The 20,249-nt window shown below is 47.3% G+C and overlaps 1 protein-coding gene across 2 annotated transcripts; it reads left to right on the top strand.

Moving 5' to 3' along the window:
- Nucleotides 1–5,417: 5,417 nt before the first annotated feature.
- Nucleotides 5,418–18,126, top strand: LPAR4 (lysophosphatidic acid receptor 4). 2 transcript variants are annotated; one of them, XM_053955541.1, is made up of 2 exons: nt 5,418–5,722; nt 15,846–18,126. In XM_053955541.1, exon 2 carries the CDS (start codon nt 15,998–16,000, stop codon nt 17,042–17,044), a length of 1,047 nt encoding a protein of 348 aa, XP_053811516.1. In that variant the 5' UTR covers nt 5,418–5,722; nt 15,846–15,997; the 3' UTR covers nt 17,045–18,126. The 2 variants fall into 2 exon arrangements, with proteins under 2 accessions (XP_053811516.1, XP_053811518.1); XM_053955543.1 differs by lacking the exon at nt 5,418–5,722 and adding an exon at nt 6,364–6,677.
- Nucleotides 18,127–20,249: the final 2,123 nt, after the last annotated feature.

The raw sequence follows: 20,249 nt of genomic DNA on the forward strand, positions 1-20,249 counted from the left end.
TAACCCAGAGCAGACAGCCTTGACTGCTTTGCCAAAAGCTTAATTGCAATTAGTGAGGCTGAGGGGAGGCCAAAGTCCCAGCAACAACTGGAGAGCCGGGAGTGAAGCTGCTTGGATTTGCATAACACTGGGAGTTTGTGCACCAGCACCAGCAAAGCTCAGGCTGGGCAAGATTAGCTCTGCTAATGAGCTTTGCTAATCCAAGTCCTACAAGTGAGGCACAATTTGGGCATTTGACCCCGGGTGGGCACGATCACAGAGCTCCCTATGAGCCCTGGGCTCCAAACTGCCTCATTTTGGGGTCAAGAGACAGAATCCCAGACTGGTTTGGGTGGGAAGGACCTTAAAGCTCATCCAGTCCCACCCCTTGCCATCAGCAGGGACACCTGCCACTGTCCCAGGTTGCTCCAACCTGGCCTTGGACACTTCCAGGCATGGGGCAGCCACAGCTTCTCTGAGCAGTCTGTGCCAGGGCCTCCCCACCTCCCTCCTTCACAAGGAATCTTCAATCTGTGACTCAAACCCGGTCACTTAAAGACATTATCAACACAACAGCAATGCTGTGCTCCCTGAGGACTGACAATTCCCCAGGCCTGTGCTGAAGGATTTCACTCCATGACATACACACCATGGTTTTGTCTGCTTCTCCATTATTCAGCCCTTGTGGCTTTTACCACTTCCCTTGGGAGCCTCCAAATCTCTGCATTGTTCCAAACATTTCCTGATATTCAGCTGCTTCTTCCTTCTATTCATGCCCAGCAGAATTGTGCTCCTGCCTGGCTGTGCCCTCGATTGTTTGGGGTGCTCCCAGCCCTTTAAAATGGGGCGGTTTTGCTGTCAGAACACAGAATAAATTCCCTGATTTCTCGCGTCCTTGGGATTTTTTGAAATTTAATCTCCTTCTGTGCTTCTGCCTAGGACCAGCAGCCAGCCCTGGGCATGTCCTCTGTTGGTGTCTTCTCCCTTCACTTCTGCCCTGTGGTGGCTCTTCCCACCAGTCTGGCTCTCCACACTTCCCAGTTTTGGTTTTTTTTTTTTTTGTTTGTTTGTTTGTTTGGGTTTTTTTTGGTTTTGTTTTTTTTGTTTTTTTGTTTGTTTGTTTGTTTGTTTTTGTTTTGTTTGTTTGTTTGGTTTTTTTTTGGTGAAACTCATTTTCCTCTAGGAAAACACCAGCACTTGCTGATGTCACATTCCAGGTAGAGCCATCCCACAGCCTCAGCCCAGGGAAGCTGTGAGGGATGAAATGTGGATATGGGACTGACAGCTTGGGCTGGGAGGGACCCTAAGGATCATCCAGTTCAACCCCTCTGCCATGGGCAGCATCACCTTCCAACCCACTGTCCCTGCCTAAAACCCTGGCTCCACCATGTCTGGAATAGGAGCAGTCACCAGGATTCAAATAAAACCCCGATAAACCAACTCTACTTCTCCCGATTTTCATTAAAACCCCACTCTGCAGGAAGGGAAGAAGAAAAAGGGAAATGTTTTGGTGTCCCTTTGGGCACTGTCAGGCAGGAGTGATGTCACAGCTTGGGAATCAGGCTCTGACCAGCTGGAGCAGGCGGGCTCTGCTGGAAAACACCTGCTCCCTTTGCCAGGGATAAGATTTCGGAGTAGCTGGATCCTCCTGTCAAAACAGCAGTGTCCATTCCCACTGGGATCTGTCCCAGCAGAACTGGGGATCTGTCCCTTTGAACTGGGGAAAAGGAGCCAGCAGACCCAGATCCCACAGAAAACACAGACATGCTGAGTTTATGAACTCATTCTGGAGAAGAGAATAACCAGGAATTCCTTTCCTGGATGTGATTTCTGCAGGGAGACACCATGGGCTTGATGTGGAAATTGCTCCATGTAATGGGAAAGGTGAGGAATGAGTGGGAAGTCTGCAAAATGAGTCCCTTCTCCATCAACAAGAGAAATTAAAGACTCTGAAACTACTTAGACAACCTTGGAAGAGCCAGATGGAATTCCTGTAGGACATGGAAAGCAAAAGAGCGAGGAGTGCTGGAGACAGACTCTGTCTGCAGAGATGACTTTCCTGACTCATTTGGGATAAAATAAAAACAAAGGCTGAGGACAAAATGAGAGGTTTGGAGGGATATTCAAGTCCAGGCCTTGGTGCCACCAGAGGTTTGGATTTGCCTGACCCAGCAAACAGCACAAATTTTTATTTTACCTTTTCCCCAATTTCAGCAGTTCATGATCCTGCCTTTGCTTAAGTGCATTAAGTACAGAAAGGTCTAAACATTTGGAGAAGAAATATCCTGGCATCTATTGGCAAAAAGTTCTGTTGGATAGGAAAGTAATGGAACGTTAAGTGCTGATAAATAAACAAACCAAGACTTTTAAATGAGGCCTTTTTAAAATTGCAAGGGGACGGCTTTAAATTAACGCTTGCCTTTTGTTTTTCTTCCCTGACATCTCTCTACAGCACTTAAAATTATTTAAAAATTTTTCTAAATGCTTATTAAAAAACACCCAAAACTGAAAAGATGATGCTTTGCACTTCCATTTGATTCCAAAGAGATTTTTTGTTGCTGTGTTATAAAACTTTTCAAAAAAGGTTTTAAATGGAAGCCGTGACAAACCATGGAACATTAGGAATTCCACAGCATTAATGAGCTCTTGAAGGGTTAGAGAATCACAGAATTGTGGAGTGGTTTGGGCTGAAGGGAAATTAAAGCTCACCCAGTCCCACCTCTGCCACGGGCAGGGATGCCTTCCACTATCCCAGGTTGCTCCAAGCCCCATCCAGCCTGGTTCTGTTCAGGAATTTTCCTTCAAAATCTTTTCCAGCACCAACCTTGGTTTCCGGAAAGTGATGTTTTTTCTCTTTTGCCCCAGGAAAACGCAACTATTACTGACCTTTTCCTTTAGTTTTCCTGGAAAAACCCTCAATGAAACACCCCGTTCAAACACAATTAAACCTGTTTGTCTAATCACCCCAATAACGATCCTTTGGGATCACCCAGACACTGAACATTATTCCACAGGAGTTGTGGTCCTAAAGCTGATGCTTTAAAAGCATGAGACCTTTAGAAGCTGTGCCACAGGATGAGAGAACGACACAGGATATCATGAATGCATTGCAGACAGGCAAAAAAATCCAAATACAACAATTTGAGGCGCAAAGTCGATGTTTTGGGCTCATGGGGGTATTCTCTTCCCCAGGTGGGGTTCCTAAACCACTCAGATGCCACCAAGCCACCCTCAGATGCTCCATTTGTGCCACAGCAGCCTGTTCATGGATTCTGTGGGTGGAAGGCTCCATGGAAGCCTCAGGATGAACCAAAGCCATGCAATATTCAAGGCCCAAAGGATAAACGAGTTCTGCTGGGGCAGGAAAGAACAGGAAGGAAAGGAGCAATAAAGGAACAAAGTTAATGCCTTGATCATGTATATTCCAGTGGCCTTCAATTGCCAGCTGGATTTGGGTTCTGCTCTTTGGCTCCTTGGAGGGCTCCTAAGTGCCCTGAAGTAGGAAAATTGGCACAAGAAAGCCTCAATTGACTGAAAATACTCAGCAGGTTTGACAGCAGAAGAATTAAGTGTTAATCACGGGGAAATGCAATATGCTCGTTTTCCAGGCAAAATTATCCCATAAATTCAGGTTTTCCTGCCTGGCTGAAATCACTGGGAATTGCACATCCCAGTCCCAAAGGCACTCCAGCACTGACACAACCAGAGACAGCCCAGAAGTGCCATTTCCGTGGGGTTTCTGTGCACGGGCAGCAAATTCTGCAAAGAGGGGGTAAAACTTCTGCTTCCAAACATTGTGCCTTCTCAGCAGCCACACTTTCCAGTAAGATAACAGCCCAGTTTCCCTTGTTTTCCAAAATAACTCCAGATTATTGATGTCCTGCCAATGTTTTAACAAGGAGAGTTCACTAAATCCCACCCTGTCCCAAGTCTAGGACGAACACCATGGGATCAGGGTGGGGACACCAAACGGGTTGTGCAGAGATGAAGAGCCCAGGAGTCTGTTCCTTGTTTTTCCATTTTAAAGCAAACACTCTTCTGTAACTGGAACCAAGAAGAGAGGCAGCCTCCTCCTTTCTTCATGTTTGGCAAATAAACCTCTCTTAAGGGCACTGCGTTGGAAATGTTTGCACTTTATTTCTTTAAATAAAAATACACAGAGTGGGTTGATAGCACAACATTTGGCCTATTTAGGAGGAGAAGGATAAAGGCATCCACGGATTACTTTCAGTGCCTTGAAGGGCAGCAAGAATATATTGCTCTGGGGATGCTTTCTTTCTCATCAATACCAAAAATTTTATGTTCCATAGGGACAAAATTGGAATTTTTGTTTTTTTTTATGTGCTCTCTACAGGTTAGAGAACACCATTATGGCTCAACCTACAGATTGCACTTTTCCAGCTTCTAATTCTGGCTGTAGCAGGAAAAATGCTCCTTATAAAAGAAAAAAAAAATCCTAACCTGCTCACTACAACTTCTGGATTTAATGGCAACCACGGACGGATACAAAGCTGGTGGTTTAGAAGGGTGAACGCCACAAAGGGCATAAATCCCATTCCCAATCTCCTGTAACTTTTTAAGGAGTTGTTCTCCCAGCCCTTGAAGTTCCTAACAGCTGAAGACTTTTGTCAGGAGAGTTTAATTAAACCAATAACTCCGGAGAGAAAGCAAACATCCCAGCCAGGCACAGCTGCCTGGGTCCGTTCCAGCAGCAGCAAAGTTGGCACAATCACCACATTCTGCCTAAATTCTGTAAGAGGCACAGAAGTTTTGGGTTAAGATTTATGCAGCATTTAATCTTTAAGGGGCCATCAGTCTCCTCTCTAATGGGTTTGCCCAGCCCGGGCAGTTTTGAAGCTCAGACTCAAAATGTTAATCTGGTTAAAGGTTTCAGTGAGCTCATCCTGAACACCCAGCTCCCGATATCCTTCTTTCCCTAAAAAAAGCTTTCGAATGCCGCCGTGTTGGTCAATGGATTCCCACTGAGAGCTCTCACCCTCGCAAGAGAATGGGTGTGAAAAGCAGCCGCATCTCCCCAGGGGTCAGCATTTCCATGCAGCCGCCTGAAAATGCCCAAAAGCCACCAAACTGGGCTCCTGTGTAAGTTTACTGGTGATACTGGCGGGTTTTCCATCCTGAGCCTTCTGCCAGCCCCACTCTCCGTGACAGCGATGCCTTTGGCCACGCCGCCACCGTTCCCCCACATTTTCTGCTTCTATTTTTGCTAAACAAGTAAAATGGACCTTTGCCCACCGGGAGCAGGAAACATCTGCACCGCCACCGTTCTCACTCCGAATCCACGCTCCTGTTTTTGTGTTTCGTTAAACCGAGGGCTCGCAGAGGCTGGGGCTGGGCAGCCCGGAGCTGCTGGGCTGTTACATGAGATACTCAGGAAGTTATTTGCATGGAGGGATAAAAGCCTGTGGCAGCAGCCGGGCGCGCTGCAGAGGCGACTCAGCCACGGTGGCCACCAGCCCAAGGAATTACATCCATCGCAGCTTCACAATGAGTTGTTTACTGGCCTTAGCTGCCTGTGGGAAGAGCCAAGGAGAGCGGAGGAAGAGGAGAGACAAACACAATGCGAGCGAGACGCGTTAGGGGGGAGGCTGGGCTTTAGCAGCAGCCCCGGCATTTCAGCCCTATGGAAGCAGAGAGGGCTGAAAAAGGAATAAAATGAACCATCCGCCGCCTTGCTGCTGCTGCCAGAGGAGCCTCGTCCCCACCTGAAGGGCCGATATCGAAGGTAAGAGGGGCAAAAGGACCAGATTTTAGGCAGAGGGCAGATTCACCGCGCGGCTCTCGGGGGCAGCTCCCAGGCAGCCGCAGCCACGCTTCTCTGAGTATTTGTAATTATGGCCCTGCAGAAGGAAAGCTGACCGGCTTTCCAGCAGGAATCCAGCGATTCAGCAAGAGCTCAGACTGTTCCAGTCAGCTCCTCTGAGCAGATTTAAAACAAAACAACAACAACCCCGAGCCTAACAAACAGCGCCTTTCTAAATCTGCCCAGGGAAATACTTGCTATTTTATTTTCACGGCCAACTTTGCTCTGCAGTTTCCTAATCTTACCCAGTGCTCTCCCGATTCTCAGCTCCCCCCTCTGCTCCTCACTTTTTTTAATTGGAAGGCAAAACAATTACGGCGGCGGGAAGGAAAATCCGAGCTTTGAGGAGCTTTTCCCCGCTCGTTCCCATCGGGCACGCTCTCCCAGGCTGGGTCCCCCGGCTAATTGCTCAGGAAATCCGCGCTGCTCATTGTCGGGCTGTCCTTAAGCTGCTAATTCCGAACTGGGAGAGGCTCTGGAAGGGAATCCATGGATAGAGCCCCGCGAGAGGGACCCAGCGGAGACCCGGGGCGGGGCGGGCTCCGCCGCTAATAACACATCCCTGCCCAATGGAAAGCGTTTCCTATGGAGACCCCCAGGAGTTCCCCCTGCCCACAGCCCCTGCCCAGACATTGGGCCCATTCTTGCGTCCCGTTTTCCCAAGACACGATGGCAGCAGCGCTCGGCAGCCCCGATCCCGCTCGGAACAAAGGCCGGGCAGCTGCCACCCGGCGCGGAGTTTGAGGATGAGCGGCTGAACTTGGACAAAGTGGGATTTCCCGCGTGGGAATACGGCGGCTCGTGTCCCAGGGACACAAAGGACTGTCAGGGAGGGATCCCGTGGAAGCCCCGAGCCGTGGGAATGGTGGCGGTCCCGGTAAGTTCCCCCCCTTCCCGAGGCAGGAAAAGCGGCCGGATTTCAGGGCAGCTCCCCCCGGGTGGGGGTTCTGCAAGCTCGGATGGATGTGGGGGATGAATCCCGCCGGGTTTCACTGGAGATCTGCGGTGTTTTCCCTACGCTGGTGACCCCCCTTCCTCCTGCTCCAGCCCTGCCATGGCTGCTTAAAGGCAGAAAGATGAGCTCCAAGTTTTGGGAAAGTAATTCCTGTGCGAGCTACTCCTCCGGATTGCATGGAAATGGTTCTAACTCCCAGCGTAATTCTCCATTCCCATCGAGATTCTCGTTGTGGCACTGCAGGTGACAAGTTTAGGACTTTTCTGTCCTGTTGTTTGTTGTGTGTTTGTGAAAAGGATCCCTTGGTTACAGCTTTCTTTTGTACTTGAAGTCAGTGTCATAAAGACACTTTAGGCTTATAATGGGTTGGATAGAAATGTGGCATTCACCTTCGTTTAATGGAGGGCTGGTTCCCACAAACTATACAAAAAATAGGAATTAAGTTATAAATATTATACTGAAAACTTTAAAAATTTGTTTTATCGCTTCGGCTGCCATTCATGGTTAAAATCTATTCCTTTAAAGCTGTAAAATTCAATGAGAAAAATTCAAAGACTGCTCTAAAAAAACGGGTTTCTAAAGTAAAATGAACGATGAACAACATAATTTAAAGATTTGGCTGTTTGGAAGAGAGACAATTTAACACAATATAAGCACAAGGCAGAAAAATTTGCAGGAAAAGTTTGGAGGTTTTAATGACATTCCCAAATCATTGTTTGAGAGGAGACAATTGTGTGTGGTTTTTGTATTGCTGCCCTATAGGAACAGAACAGTCACATCCAGAGAATGGGAAGTGCAAAGTTCACAGCTCGGTGATAAGGACATTCCCCCCTTGTAGTACTTTTCCATCTTCTTGCCCTTAGGAGCATTCCCTAAAAACAAAACAGGCAGGAAACCCTGGTACTTTGGGGGGTTCAAAGCCTCTGCATTTTAAAAGAAAGTCCCGAAACACATAGGAGGGAGGAAGGGGGTGGGAGAGGAGACTGAACAAACATTTCACTGGAATCCTTTGAGGCTAAAAATGAGAATCCTCCTCAACTGATAAAAATCGATGTCTTCCAAATTCCAGGGTCAGCTCCACACAGACAAATACACACAGACAATGCCCCAGTTCCCCACTCCCTTCATTTAGGGCATTGCAATAAGGCACAAAACTGCAAAGCTGCACCTGGGGTTGCTGAGCAGGAGGGATGGAAACATTCCCTGGGCAGGGAGAGGATGCTCTCCCAGCTGGAAGATGGATCAGTCCTCCAGCAGTGACCTCATGGCTGGAGCACAGGAGCAGGAATTAAAGCAGTTTTATCCAGAGCTTGGGCCAGATCCTGGGGACAGGGTGCACTGTTGGAGGGGAGGTGGCAAAGCAATTTGGGATTCTGTCATTGCGGCACTTGGAGCCATCTGGGTGGATGCCATGTCCGTGATCCATCAGTGCCACTGCCCCTCATCCTGCTTACAGCATCTTTGGGATTTGGGGCTCTATTTCCCGATGTCTGAGCGTTACTGATCAGGGCTGTGTGGCTGGAGTGGCGTTCCCAGCCTGCCGGTGCTCCAGGATCCCAAAGGAGCAGCAGGGAGCCGTCCCCGCGGGCTGGGCTGGGTGGGGATGGCTCCTGGAGCACTCGGCCACCCTCAGCAGGTCTTTCCAGGTCAAGCGTGCGTGCAGAGCCTCACTCTGCTCCTCCACGCGTTGCTCCTCCTCCCTAAATAAGGATCCGATTTAGTCCTGGGGAAGGGGAGCCACCACTTTCCACAAAAGGGAAATTCTCTCCCTGAAAAGAGGAGCTCTTTATTCCCAGAGCAGACAGTGGCTCTGCAAGGCTTCCTCCTGCACCAGCTCCCAGTTCAGCCCCATAAAAGGGGTAAAGATCCACCCTGCTGCAGAGCCAGACCAGCCTGAGCTGACCCTGGCTGCAGGAACATTTGCTGGATTATTTGCAATGGGTTTGGTTGGTAGGAAAAGGAAGATCTCTTTATCTTGGCAAGTGAAATTAAGGGACATTCATCAGTCCCTGAGCCCTGAGACAAAGGTGTGTTCTGGCAGCAGAGCAGATCCTTTCTCTGGTCAAAACATGAGCTCATCAGGCTGTGAGACCCTGTGATGCTGTAAATACACAGCCACAACAGGCCTCTTCTTTTCCTCTAATAATATTCCCATTTTCCTTTCTTGAACCTGCAGACAACTCGCCCTCTTCCTCCCCAGCATGTTTTACAGATGGATATAACCATATTTAGCAGGAAAAGCAGCATCCAGGCCTTGCATGATGCCAGAATGTCATTGCCTTGCCCTCATGTTATCATTAGAAATCTGATTTCTAAGAAGCTTTGCTGCAGAAGCATTGCTGGCTAGCTGAGATGGGATATTTCTGCATTGTGGAGCAATTTCTTAGTTATTTTACCACTTTACAGAAAAAGCCAGGTTGGACAAGGCTTGGAGGTGGAAAGTGTCTCTGCCCATGGCAGGGATTGAACAGGATGGGCTTTAAGTTCCCTTCCAACCCAAACCATCCTGGGATTCTACAATCCTCAAAATTTCCCCTTTTCCCCTCAGGACAAAGCCATTTAAGAGAATAAAGCCCTATTAGATCAACCCCCTGCAGTAAATAAATGCAGGGCACAGCTCCCTCAAGGTCCCAAACACGGATTTTGTCCAGCCCCATGGACAGACTGGCCCAGCACCCAAAGGAATCCAGACAGCCCCTCCAGCCAGGCCACCTTGCCAAGGTGAAATTGGTGTTTGTGCTGCTGTGCTGGCACCTTCATGGTGCAAGGCAAGGCCAAAAAAACTCCATAATTCTGAATAATGGGAGGAGAAAGTTCAGCTCTCCCATTTCAGCGAAGGGAGTGCAGAGGATCCAGCCCAAGGGGATGAGGATGGGGTGACAGGAGGGCTCCACGTGGCTCAGAGGAGCTGAGGAAAGGCAACAAGGAGCCAAAAAGCCAAGGAATGGCCGAGGAACCACTGGAAATTGTGTCAGGGAAAGCGAAGAAAGGCAGCTTGTTGGGCAGGCTGCTGACTGGGAACCTTTTGGAGCTGTGAGCAAATAAACCCAGGCCTGTTGTTGGAGTCCCCAGTGGCTCAGGGAAACAGGAGTCTCTTATTTTTTATGTTGGTTTTTTTTTTTTTTTTTTTTTTTTTTCTTAGCCACACTTTGTAATGAACCAGAGCTACATCAAGGACACGGCAACCTCTACCACAAACATTATTCCTGGGTGAAAACAACCTGGTCAGACAGGGTAACTTTGCTTTTCAGCACTTCATCAGCTTTTCTTTGCATCTAAATCTTCTCTATTGAATCCAGCTCTGCCATTATCCAGCAATCCCTGGGGCTCCAAACAAGCAGCATTCCCGCACTCCTCCAGCACCAAAGGCCGAGCAAAAAGCCGCTCTTACAAGTGTTAAATAATGCAAACTTCGCCGAGAAGTTTGGGGTGAATCCCATCGCTTCCTGGCTGCGGCCCAGCCCCTCTGGAGGCTGCTGGGGATGGGGAAAGGCAGAGCACGCCAAGGGTTAAAGGGTGATGTAAATGGAGAGAGACATTCTCAGTGCAAACAAAAGGAGAGTCATGCCCTGAGGATCAGTGGCTGAATATGGGGTAAGGCAGTTCGCGAATCTCTTCTGAGGGAAACATTTTAATTAGCTCAATCCAAAACAGATACAGCCCAGAGAAGGCACCACGAGCAGGAAATGCTTTGTAAGTCTCAGAGGACAGTGAGGAGACAACGGCGGTGCTGAGCAATTAAAAACAAAAAAAAACCCCAAAAAAAAAACACCAAAAAAAAAAACAACACCCCCCCCAAAAAAAAAAAAAAAAAAGGGAAGAAAAAAAGGAGAGCGCCTTTAGGGTTCGGGCTGAGAGGGTCAGGTTTCCTTCCCTGCTCCATCCTGGAGAAAAATGAAATCGGGGTCCTGCTGCATTCGTGCGCAACAGAAAGGAGCTGCTGAACTTGGAGGGGGTGTGAGGGTCCCCAGGAGCCAAAGCCAGCTCAGACCAGGGGACAGGAGCGGCCGGTGGCTCCCACCTCATCCCTGCGCTCCCTCCCGGCTGAGAGAGAGGCGATGCCTCCCCAGGCGGCCCCACGTTTTGGGTTTTTCTCTGAAAAATCAGCTGCTGAAACCTGACTGAAGCGAGTCACTCCCAGCCCCAGCTTCCCACAGGTACAGGAGACGATGTCGCACCCGCAGCAAGGGCCGGCGAGTGCCAGGTCGGGTGACACTGAGCACAATAAGTGTCAAAGCCATGAATAAGAGCCTTCCTGCCCTGTTTTTCGGGCTAATCACCCGCAAACGTCCCCATTCCCCGGCATACCGGCCGGGCATTCACTCCGATAAACCAAAGGGCAAGAATGGCGCTTTGAAGCTCCACAAACCTCCACGGACTTCAAAGTCCCACTTCTGTCTGCTCTTTTCCCACTGTTCTCCAATACATCACTTAGGATTAGGAAATGAAAGAGATTAAAGCGTTTCTCCTTGCCGGCGTTTCGGATCGTCAATGGAGCTTTGTTTACAGGCAGCTGCTCCGCTTCCCTCCCTCTAATCCCGGCCTTCCCTTGCTCCCACCGCACCGGGGAAGAAAACTGGGAGTCTGCCAGGAGCTCCGGGGAGGATGGAGCACTCACAGCCACTCAGCGAGCTGAGCCCAAGCCCAAAATTGGTGTCCCAAGTTATTTCCCATCCCTACACCTTTCTCTGGAGAAGCCAGATCCAGCATCACCTGCTCCAGCTGGTCCAGCTTTCCATAACCCCACACTGCTGGCTCTGGGAAAACAGAGACAGCATCACCGTGCGGCACCAGCTCCTGCCCTGGCAGCCTCCAACAGGGAAAAACCAGCCACCAGATTGCCCCAGACTGGAGGTTTGTCCTTAAAGCTGCTGCCAGTTCACACTCTCAGAGCTCTCCCTGAACAAGACCAACTTTTACTGAAAAAAGAAAGTAGAAATAAGTGGAAATTCCATTGCAGGAACTGAGATGTTCAGTTTTTTCAGATAGAAAAAGGATTTGGGTTTTTTGTTTGTTTGTTTGGTTGGTTGGTTGGTTGTTTGGGTTTGGTTTTTTTTTTAAATATATTATAGTTTTGATTTTATCAATTCAAACAATTGCAGTTTAATCCTATTTTATCTACAGTCACCAGTCTGGAAGAACCCAAGTCTTACAGACTTACACAGAATTATCATCTCTGCAAAAATCTGCCAAAACCCCAAACACCTCCCCACAAAAAAACCTTTATTTGTACCTTCTGCCTAATTAAAGTGGGACAAAGGAAGGAAATAAACGCCAAGAAGCTGCAGAGCTGAGTTTGTTGTAAAGCTGTAACCCTGGGCTCCGTGGTAGGAGTAAGTTACACATCCCACAGGCATTGTAGCAATGGGGTGAGGAGCAGGGAGCTGCAAACCCTGGAGTGAATGGAATTCTTGTCAGGAGAAGGCAGAAATAAAGCTCTTGCTGTGCCCCAGGAAAATCCCTATTTATTTCCAAGGGGCTGAGACCTTATCAAAACACAAGGAGTGGTGCCATAACCTGGGACAAAACCCAGAGAAACCTCCCCAAAGCCCACTGTCCTGCAGGTTTTGGCTTCTCTACCTATAAACCTTTGTTTCTCAAGATTTAAGAGATAACCTGAGTACACACCATGATAATCCAGCAAAGGTCCTTCAGCTCTGGGAGGTTTTCCCATCAGGGCTGTGCCAGACATCCCAAACCCAGAGTTCAGCTGTTCAAATGAACACACAGGGTGTCCTTCACGTCCAGACTGATAAAGTTCCACTCATCTGACATCTCACATGACTAAAAGAAAATGTGATGACGCCAAAAATGCCAGCCCCAAACTTCACGCTGGTTTTTTTCTGACCTCAGCTTGCTGCACATGTGGAGAACGGGATCAGTGTGGAGCAGGAAGAATGGGATAATGGAATGACAGGGGCTGCTTTTAAATTTGTTTTTTCCCTGCAGTAATTCCTTTTCTAACAAACAGCTCCTCTGGATGGAGCTGCAGTCCAGCAGTTTGGAGGTGTCTTGGGGTGCTGGGAGGAGGAAATACGGGAATTGTAAACAGGATACTCGGGCACCATAGGAAGTAACACCAAGTTTTCCTCTCTTTTCAGTCCATGGAGGATGGGATTTTTCTACTATAAAAGAGCAAAGCCTGGAGCTACTCTGCTGAACCTCGCTCTGAATTACAGGGTTTTGTAAGGGCTGGCAGCTGGAGGTTTGCTGGTACCATCCTTGCTAGGAGAGAGAATATTCTGAATTATATCACACTAAATGGGGTTTATTCCATTACATGCCTCCCCTCCTGGACTGGCCCCTACTTGAAATATAGGATTTAAAGCTTTGCCCTGCCTGAAAGATAAAAAAAACCCTACTTTGTCAGCCTGTATTTACTCAGCTTTTTAAAAATATATTGCTTTACTTTTTCCCAGCAAGGCAACAGCAGTGGTGACCGTGGCGTCCATGAAGAGCATCCCACTGCTTTAATCCACAGTGGAAGGGAAGGAAAGGGAATTTTACACTCAGAAAACTCGATCTGTGGACTCGTCCTACAGAATTTAAAGCACATGGCTGGGTTTCAAAGCCACTTGTCAGCTTGTTTAAACACCTCAGGGTTCCATAGGTAAACAAGGCAGGCTGTATTTTAAAGCCCATAAGTTAACTAGACAATTGCTGGCAGGCAATTCCCAGAGATTAGACACTGGAAAAAACGGGATTTGACCTTGGGGCTGTCTGGAGCAGAGCAGGGAGAAAAGAGTCAGGTGATGGAGCATCTTTTTTCTTGTATGAGGAGTATCTGGGTCAGGCAACGAGCCCTTGGTCAGCAGCAAAGGTGAGAGTTCCAAAGGCACCTTTCAAACCTGGGTTTTGAGGAACTGCCAAAATCCAGGCCAGGTTGGAAAGTGGGGTTTCCACTGGGCTCCCAGGCTGTGTGAGGTTTCCAAGGACACCCAATCCCTCTGAGATCTCCCCAGCTGGACCCAGAGTGGACCCTGGACCAGGAGAGTGTGGCACACCTGGGGTTGACACACCCAGGGAGTCACATTCCAGCACAACCACAAACTCCTGATGGAGATGACAGGGAGTGCCTGCACTGGGAGGGAGCTCCAAGCCAAGGATTTAAGGCTTTAGGCTGAAGGTTAAGCCAAGGCTCAGCTATTCCTGTTGGAGCTCATGTGAGCTTTCCAGTCCAACATAGCTCTTGTTCAAAGGCATTTGAACTTTCAGCAAGATCTTTCCTTTTTTCCTTTTACCACAGATCCAAAGAAAGTGAGTTCAATCCCACATTTGAGATTTTACTCCTGTCCTTCCCATAAATTTAAATATTTGAAATCAGTTTTTTAGCTTGTTTCCCAATAAAGCTCATTTAACCATGAATTTAGGAGGAAAAACATCTCCACAGGAGAGACCTCCAAGTTCCAAATCATCTTTTTGGATGTCCAAAGGATGAAGTCATCTGGGAAGGCAGATCTGGGCATCCTCCTTTCTTGCTACTTTGCCAGGTGCAAAGGTGAGGTGCTGCCTGCTCCCAGGGTCACAGCACCAGTTTTTGGGAAGCCTGTGGTTCTCCAGGCATTCCCAGGTGAGGAACTTGCCCCTTCCACCCAGCAAAGCCGTGGCTATCCCAGCTTTCCCAACATTTGCCATTTTACCAGCAAGGCTGACAGCTTGCATGCGAGAACCCCCAGGAGGAAAACATATGGAAAACATCTGATTTTGACAATTTGCATCCAAAAATTGTCTCAAACCACGACCTGTTTTCCATTTCATTTGTTTATATGTTGCCATTGCAACCTTTAACACAACTCAGTGACAGGTTTGGAGCTGAAACTCCTCTGTCAGGGGTTCACTCTGGAAAGGATCCCACTCTTCACAAGGGTTTCGTCTCCAAACTACTCCCGGTTGTAGCTCCTAAATTTCTTAGATTACAAGGAGATTCCAAACTAGTTCTTATTTGGTTGGCTGGGGTTTGTAAGGAAAAGGTCTTTCCCTTCATGACCCAACTTTGCTCCACATTTCCAAGAAGTGCTGATGATCCAACTCACAAAACCTCCTTGCTCCGGAGGGACTTTCCTCGAGGACTTTCCAAGGGATTATTCTCACAGGCATTAAAAATACTTAAAATAGCCAGGAGAGATGATCCAGGGAGTTCAGGAAGCACCTCTGTCCAAGTTAAAACGTGCTCACTTCACGTGTCTCCAAAGCTTGTTGAGTTGGGACAAAGTCTTACACGAGTGTAGTCCTTGAGATTTCCCAAATTTCACATTCCAAACCTCGACAAAGAGTGGGAATGAAAAGCAGCTGTTGGTACAGCTTAGAGGAATCTTTCTTGGGGAAGTTTTACACTTGCAAGAAAATTCCTTTTGGAAGTAATACCATATTTGCAGACATTTTAAAGCAGGGAGATAAAGGGAAACATGGCTTTGGGAAGTGTTTTTGGTAAATATTTCTGAGCTTCAACAGTTTTCCACTTTGGAAAACATGTGTAACGATGCTCCTATTTTCAATTAGAAAAAAAAGGCAAAGCAGCTCTTCTTTATCATAGATTTTGGCAGGTTTTTTAAATACTTTTGCATCAAAAAAGGTTGAAAATCCATAGAACTTGCCTTTGTGCACAGTTTAAAGCAAACACTACAACTTTCAACTTTTCTCCTCCTGTTCCAGGTTTAGGGCAAAATTTCAGATGTTTCATTCTCTTAAATTTCTTTCCAAACATACTGGGCCAATTCCATCTCAGATTTTAAAGAAAAGCCTTTCCAAGGGGAATGTTGGAATCATCATTGAACGGTTTGGGTTGGAAGGGACTTTAAAGCCTCTCTTGTTCCAACCCCTGCCACGGACAGGGACACCTTCCATAGACCTGGTTGCTCAGAACAATCAGTCTCCTTCAAACAGGAGGATGAGGGAGTGATGGAAGGAAAGGAAAGGCCAAATTCAGTAAATTCTGTCTTCAAACGTGAAAAACCTGAGTAATAGTGGAATTTGTAAAGACTCGCTTGAAAACTAATTCCTGCTCTTGTTTGCACTTCCATTAATTTGGGAATTTCTCTTGCACAGCCACTTTGGTTCAAGACTGATGGCAGTTCTCTCTCTCTCCTTTAGGATGAAAGGATCCATGAGGGAGATGCGGTAGGAAGGAGTCCAGCCACCTCCCTGGAATGTGTTCCTTCGGGAAGGGACGAGCTCCTTGCCTTATTTTATGGATGTCACTGAAGTAGACTTTGAGGCCTTTGGAAGCCCATCCCAGACTTGGCATGGGAAACCACAGCAACAACCATACCTGCCTGACAGATGATTCCTTCAAGTACAACCTGTACGGGGCCGTGTACAGCGTGGTCTTCATCCTTGGCTTGATCACAAACTGCGCCTCCCTCTTCGTTTTCCTCTTCCGGATGAAGATGCGGAGCGAGACGGCCATTTTCATGACCAACCTGGCGGTTTCAGACTTGCTTTTCGTGTTCACTTTGCCCTTTAAGATTTTTTACAACTTCAACAGGCACTGGCCCTTCGGGGACAGCCTGTGCAAGATCTCGGGCACGGCGTTCCTCACCAACATCTACGGGAGCATGTTGTTCCTCACCTGCATCAGCGTGGATCGCTTCCTGGCCATCGTGTATCCCTTCCGCTCCCGCACCATCCGCACCAGGAGGAATTCCGCCATCGTCTGCGCCGGCGTTTGGATCCTGGTCCTCAGCGGCGGAATTTCGGCCTCGTTGTTCTCCACGACCAACGTGTCCAACACCAGCACCACCTGTTTCGAAGGGTTCTCCAAAAGGATCTGGAAAACCTACCTGTCCAAGATCACCATATTTATTGAGGTGGTGGGATTCATCATCCCTCTGCTGCTCAACCTCACGTGCTCCTCGCTGGTTCTCCGGACTTTACGGAAGCCAGCCACCCTGTCCCAGATTGGGACGAACAAGGAGAAAGTGCTGAAGATGATCATCGTGCACGTGGCCATCTTTGTCGTGTGCTTTGTCCCCTACAATTCCATCCTGTTCCTGTACGCGCTCGTGCGCTCCCAGGCCATCGCCAACTGCTCCCTGGAGAGGTTTGCCAGGACCATGTATCCCATCACGTTGTGCATCGCCACCCTCAACTGCTGCTTTGACCCCTTCATCTACTACTTCACCTCTGAGTCCTTCCAGAAGTCCTTCAACATCAAACCCCAGATCAAAATGGATTCTCTTTTCAAGACAGAGATGCCGCTCACAAAGACGGCGCTGCCGGCGCTGCAGGATGAGATCAGTGACCAGGCCATCACCAACGGGGGAGATCCCACATCTGAATCCCATTTCTAGGGAGATGTTTACACAGGGAGTTACTCCCCATTAACTCCTGATTAACACCACGTGGCAAAGAGCAGCTCCAGAAAATGGGGGTTCACACGTGGGGTTAATGAAGAAAAGCTGCTGGGGGACGACAGATCCTCTCACTGGGATGGTCCCATCACGTTCCACAGGTGAACACAAAGTATGAAAATCCCAATGGCTCTCCCTTTGGAGATTATGGATAGGCTACAACACATGCATCAACTCAGGAGGGAACAGAACAGCTTCTTTAACTAGAGGATGCCAATATTTGGCATTTTTCCCCCTCAGCAGTTGACATGGGACCAGTTGGGAAATAGAAAATTTCATTTTCTTAGCGATTCCTGCCAATATTTCCGCCTTCTGCAGGTGCATCCTCATATGTTAACTCAGTAACTTCCCACAATATGTATGTTTGCTTACAAAGGCATAATAAAAGCTTGTGGCTTTTCCTTACTCCACTGCCAGAGTGCAGAGCCTGGTTTTCCTAGAGACTGGAATTTATGGAGAGGTCTGAAGTGTAAATAATTGTTTAGCAATTAGGCAAAAGAATTGCTTGGTGACAGAAAAGATAATAAGAAAAAAATATAATTATTACTACAGTTTTGAAAGATGAAGTTTCATTTTTATCAGATTAAGCCGTCATTTAATTTATTTGATTATTTTTAATGCCACATCTGGGGAAGAGTAAAGAGCTCGTTAACGATCTGTTGCACCTGGGCTTTTATATCCCAGGGGATTATATGACTATTTCTGGGAAGGGCTGGACTGTAAAATCAGCTGCAGAAGGGCCTGAAACCCCAGAGTTCTTCCAAGGGCAAAAAGCTCCCATTCAGAAGCTGAGGCAGCTGAAGGCCCAGGAGTGCTGATCCCACTGAAATATGGACAAGTGGTGTCACAGCACCCAACTAAGGGAGGATCTGTGATTGCTTAATGGGTTTTTAGGGCCTCAAGGTAACTCAAAAACCAGTTTGCTGCACTCTTTTCTTAGCTGGTTACAGCAATATTGTCTTGTTTTCCAATTAATTTATTACCTTTCCTTTTATAGATTACAGAAATATATGGAAAATTAATTATTTGTATGTGTTGCATTTTACCACCTGGTTCCTTTCTCCAGCTCTTGGCTCGTGTTTGAAGCTCTACAGCCCTTCCCAGGCTGGTTCATTCTTAAGTGTAAGACACAGAAATGAGGAGAACAATTTCATTTGAAAAAATATAAAGTTACAACTTGTTAGCTCAGCAATCTACATTACCACGGCAAAGCTACATCTAGGGAATAATTGCCAAAAAAAGAGACAAATTATTAATTGAGCAGATGTTTTCCACTCAACTCTATTTTAAGTCTCTCTGATGAAGCCTCGTGAGATACAAGAGCAGCACCTCAAATGTGATCATTTAAAGCAACAGAGGTTTAAGTGGGAGAAGAATTCAGCTGTAAAATGTTAATGCTTCCAAGGGAATATTTATTTAGCACTGCATTCACTTTGAATAAAGAAGTCAGTGGCTAACCAAGGTTGAGAGACCCCAAAAACTATTCTATTTCAGCCCTAAAATGTCAGTTATTGGAGAAAAGCATATGATCAGCTCATTACACACAGAGAGTATGAGAGTAGCCAAAAATATTCTATTTCAGCTCTGAGTTAGAGTAATATTTACTGGAAACTTGCACACAGAACTGGCCTGGGAGGCTTTTCTGGAGATTAAACCCTCAGACAATTGCACTTTGGAGCAGAAAAATGCGAAAACAGGGAGAGATCATTGAAAAAAGTTGGTGGAATGAGGTCAGTGTGGCAGGACAAGGGATAGGCAATGACAGGGAATTTGTCAGCAGCTGGGAAAGGTTTACCTCCAACCCAAGGGATGAGCTGGGCTTTAGGAAGCAGCAATATTTGCCATTTAACCAGTGCTTTGACATTTTTCCTGCCTGTGCCCCTTTCCTACTGCACCCAAACTCTTCACAGGGAATTTTAAAATCCATATTTCCTTTGGCTGATCAGTCCATCTCAACCCTTGCCATGAAATGTGTGCATTTCAGAGAAGCTGTTCCCTTCAGATCAAAAGGCAAAGAGAGGGATTTGCCAAGCTTCCCTACAGGCAGAGTTCTCCCTGTGGAGCAAATCCTTCATCCCATGGCAGAGAGGAGGAGCTGGGGAACCATCAACAGCTCTGACACACCCCAAACTTTGTGAGAAATGGGGCACCTCACACCAAAACCCTGCCAGGAACTGGACTTAATGAGACACAAGCTGCATTTTTTAGGGATGAAAGAGGGAAGGAGAAAGAGCAGGAAGAATTCACTAACAAGCTTCATTTTCTAGGGGTGGGAGAGAGAAGGAACGAGAGTGAGAAGGAGTCCCTAAAAAACTGAAGGGTGCATTTAGAACCACAGAATATCCCGAGCTGGAAGTGACCCACAAGGATCATGGAAGTCCAGCTCCTGGCCCTGCACAGGACGGCCCCAAGAATCCCACTCTGTGCCTAAAAACTTCTTCCTACTTGCAAGGAAAATATTTGGAACATAAGAAAATGCTCTTCTCTGAGACAAATACCTACTTAATTCAGACTTAGAGATGAAAAACCTGTTTACACTCAACTTGTTCTCAGCGGGCAACATCCAACTGCCAGCTTGGAAACCTTATTTTAAATCTGCTGCTTTACACTTGCAAAGCAAGAAGAGATTGCAGAGTTTGTGGGGTTTGGGAGCTTTGTGGGACAGGGCTGTTCTCATGTCTGGTGGCTTCAAAACCTCTCATTTTCAGAGTCCTGAGACACCTTCTGCTCTGCATGTGCTCCACAGGCCTTCCTCTGGTAAAATCCAAGGGAAGAAAGAAAAATCCAGGCTAGAAACCACTGTCTGGGCTTCTGAGGGAAATGGTAAAAGAGAGGAGGGAAAGAACTGCCTGGGACTGGACAAACTCCAGGCTCCACATCCATGGCCTGCCTGTAATCCCAGCATAATGGGTGTCTTTTTGGGAGCCAAACCAGTGCCAATGCTTACAAATTTCTGTTTGCAGTTTTATGAGGCAAGAGCTGTGGTGGATATTCTCACATAAAATGTAATCCTATCATCCTGTGCCAAAATGCCAACTGAAAAGATCCATTATTTTGTAATTTAAGACCTCATAAATTATATGGAGATCACATGATGACTGACATTCACATCTGCTGGGACAGGTCTTGACTAATCTGGTTTTTT

This window comes from Vidua chalybeata, chromosome 14 (genome assembly GCF_026979565.1).
Source record: "Vidua chalybeata isolate OUT-0048 chromosome 14, bVidCha1 merged haplotype, whole genome shotgun sequence".
Taxonomy (NCBI): domain Eukaryota; kingdom Metazoa; phylum Chordata; class Aves; order Passeriformes; family Viduidae; genus Vidua; species Vidua chalybeata.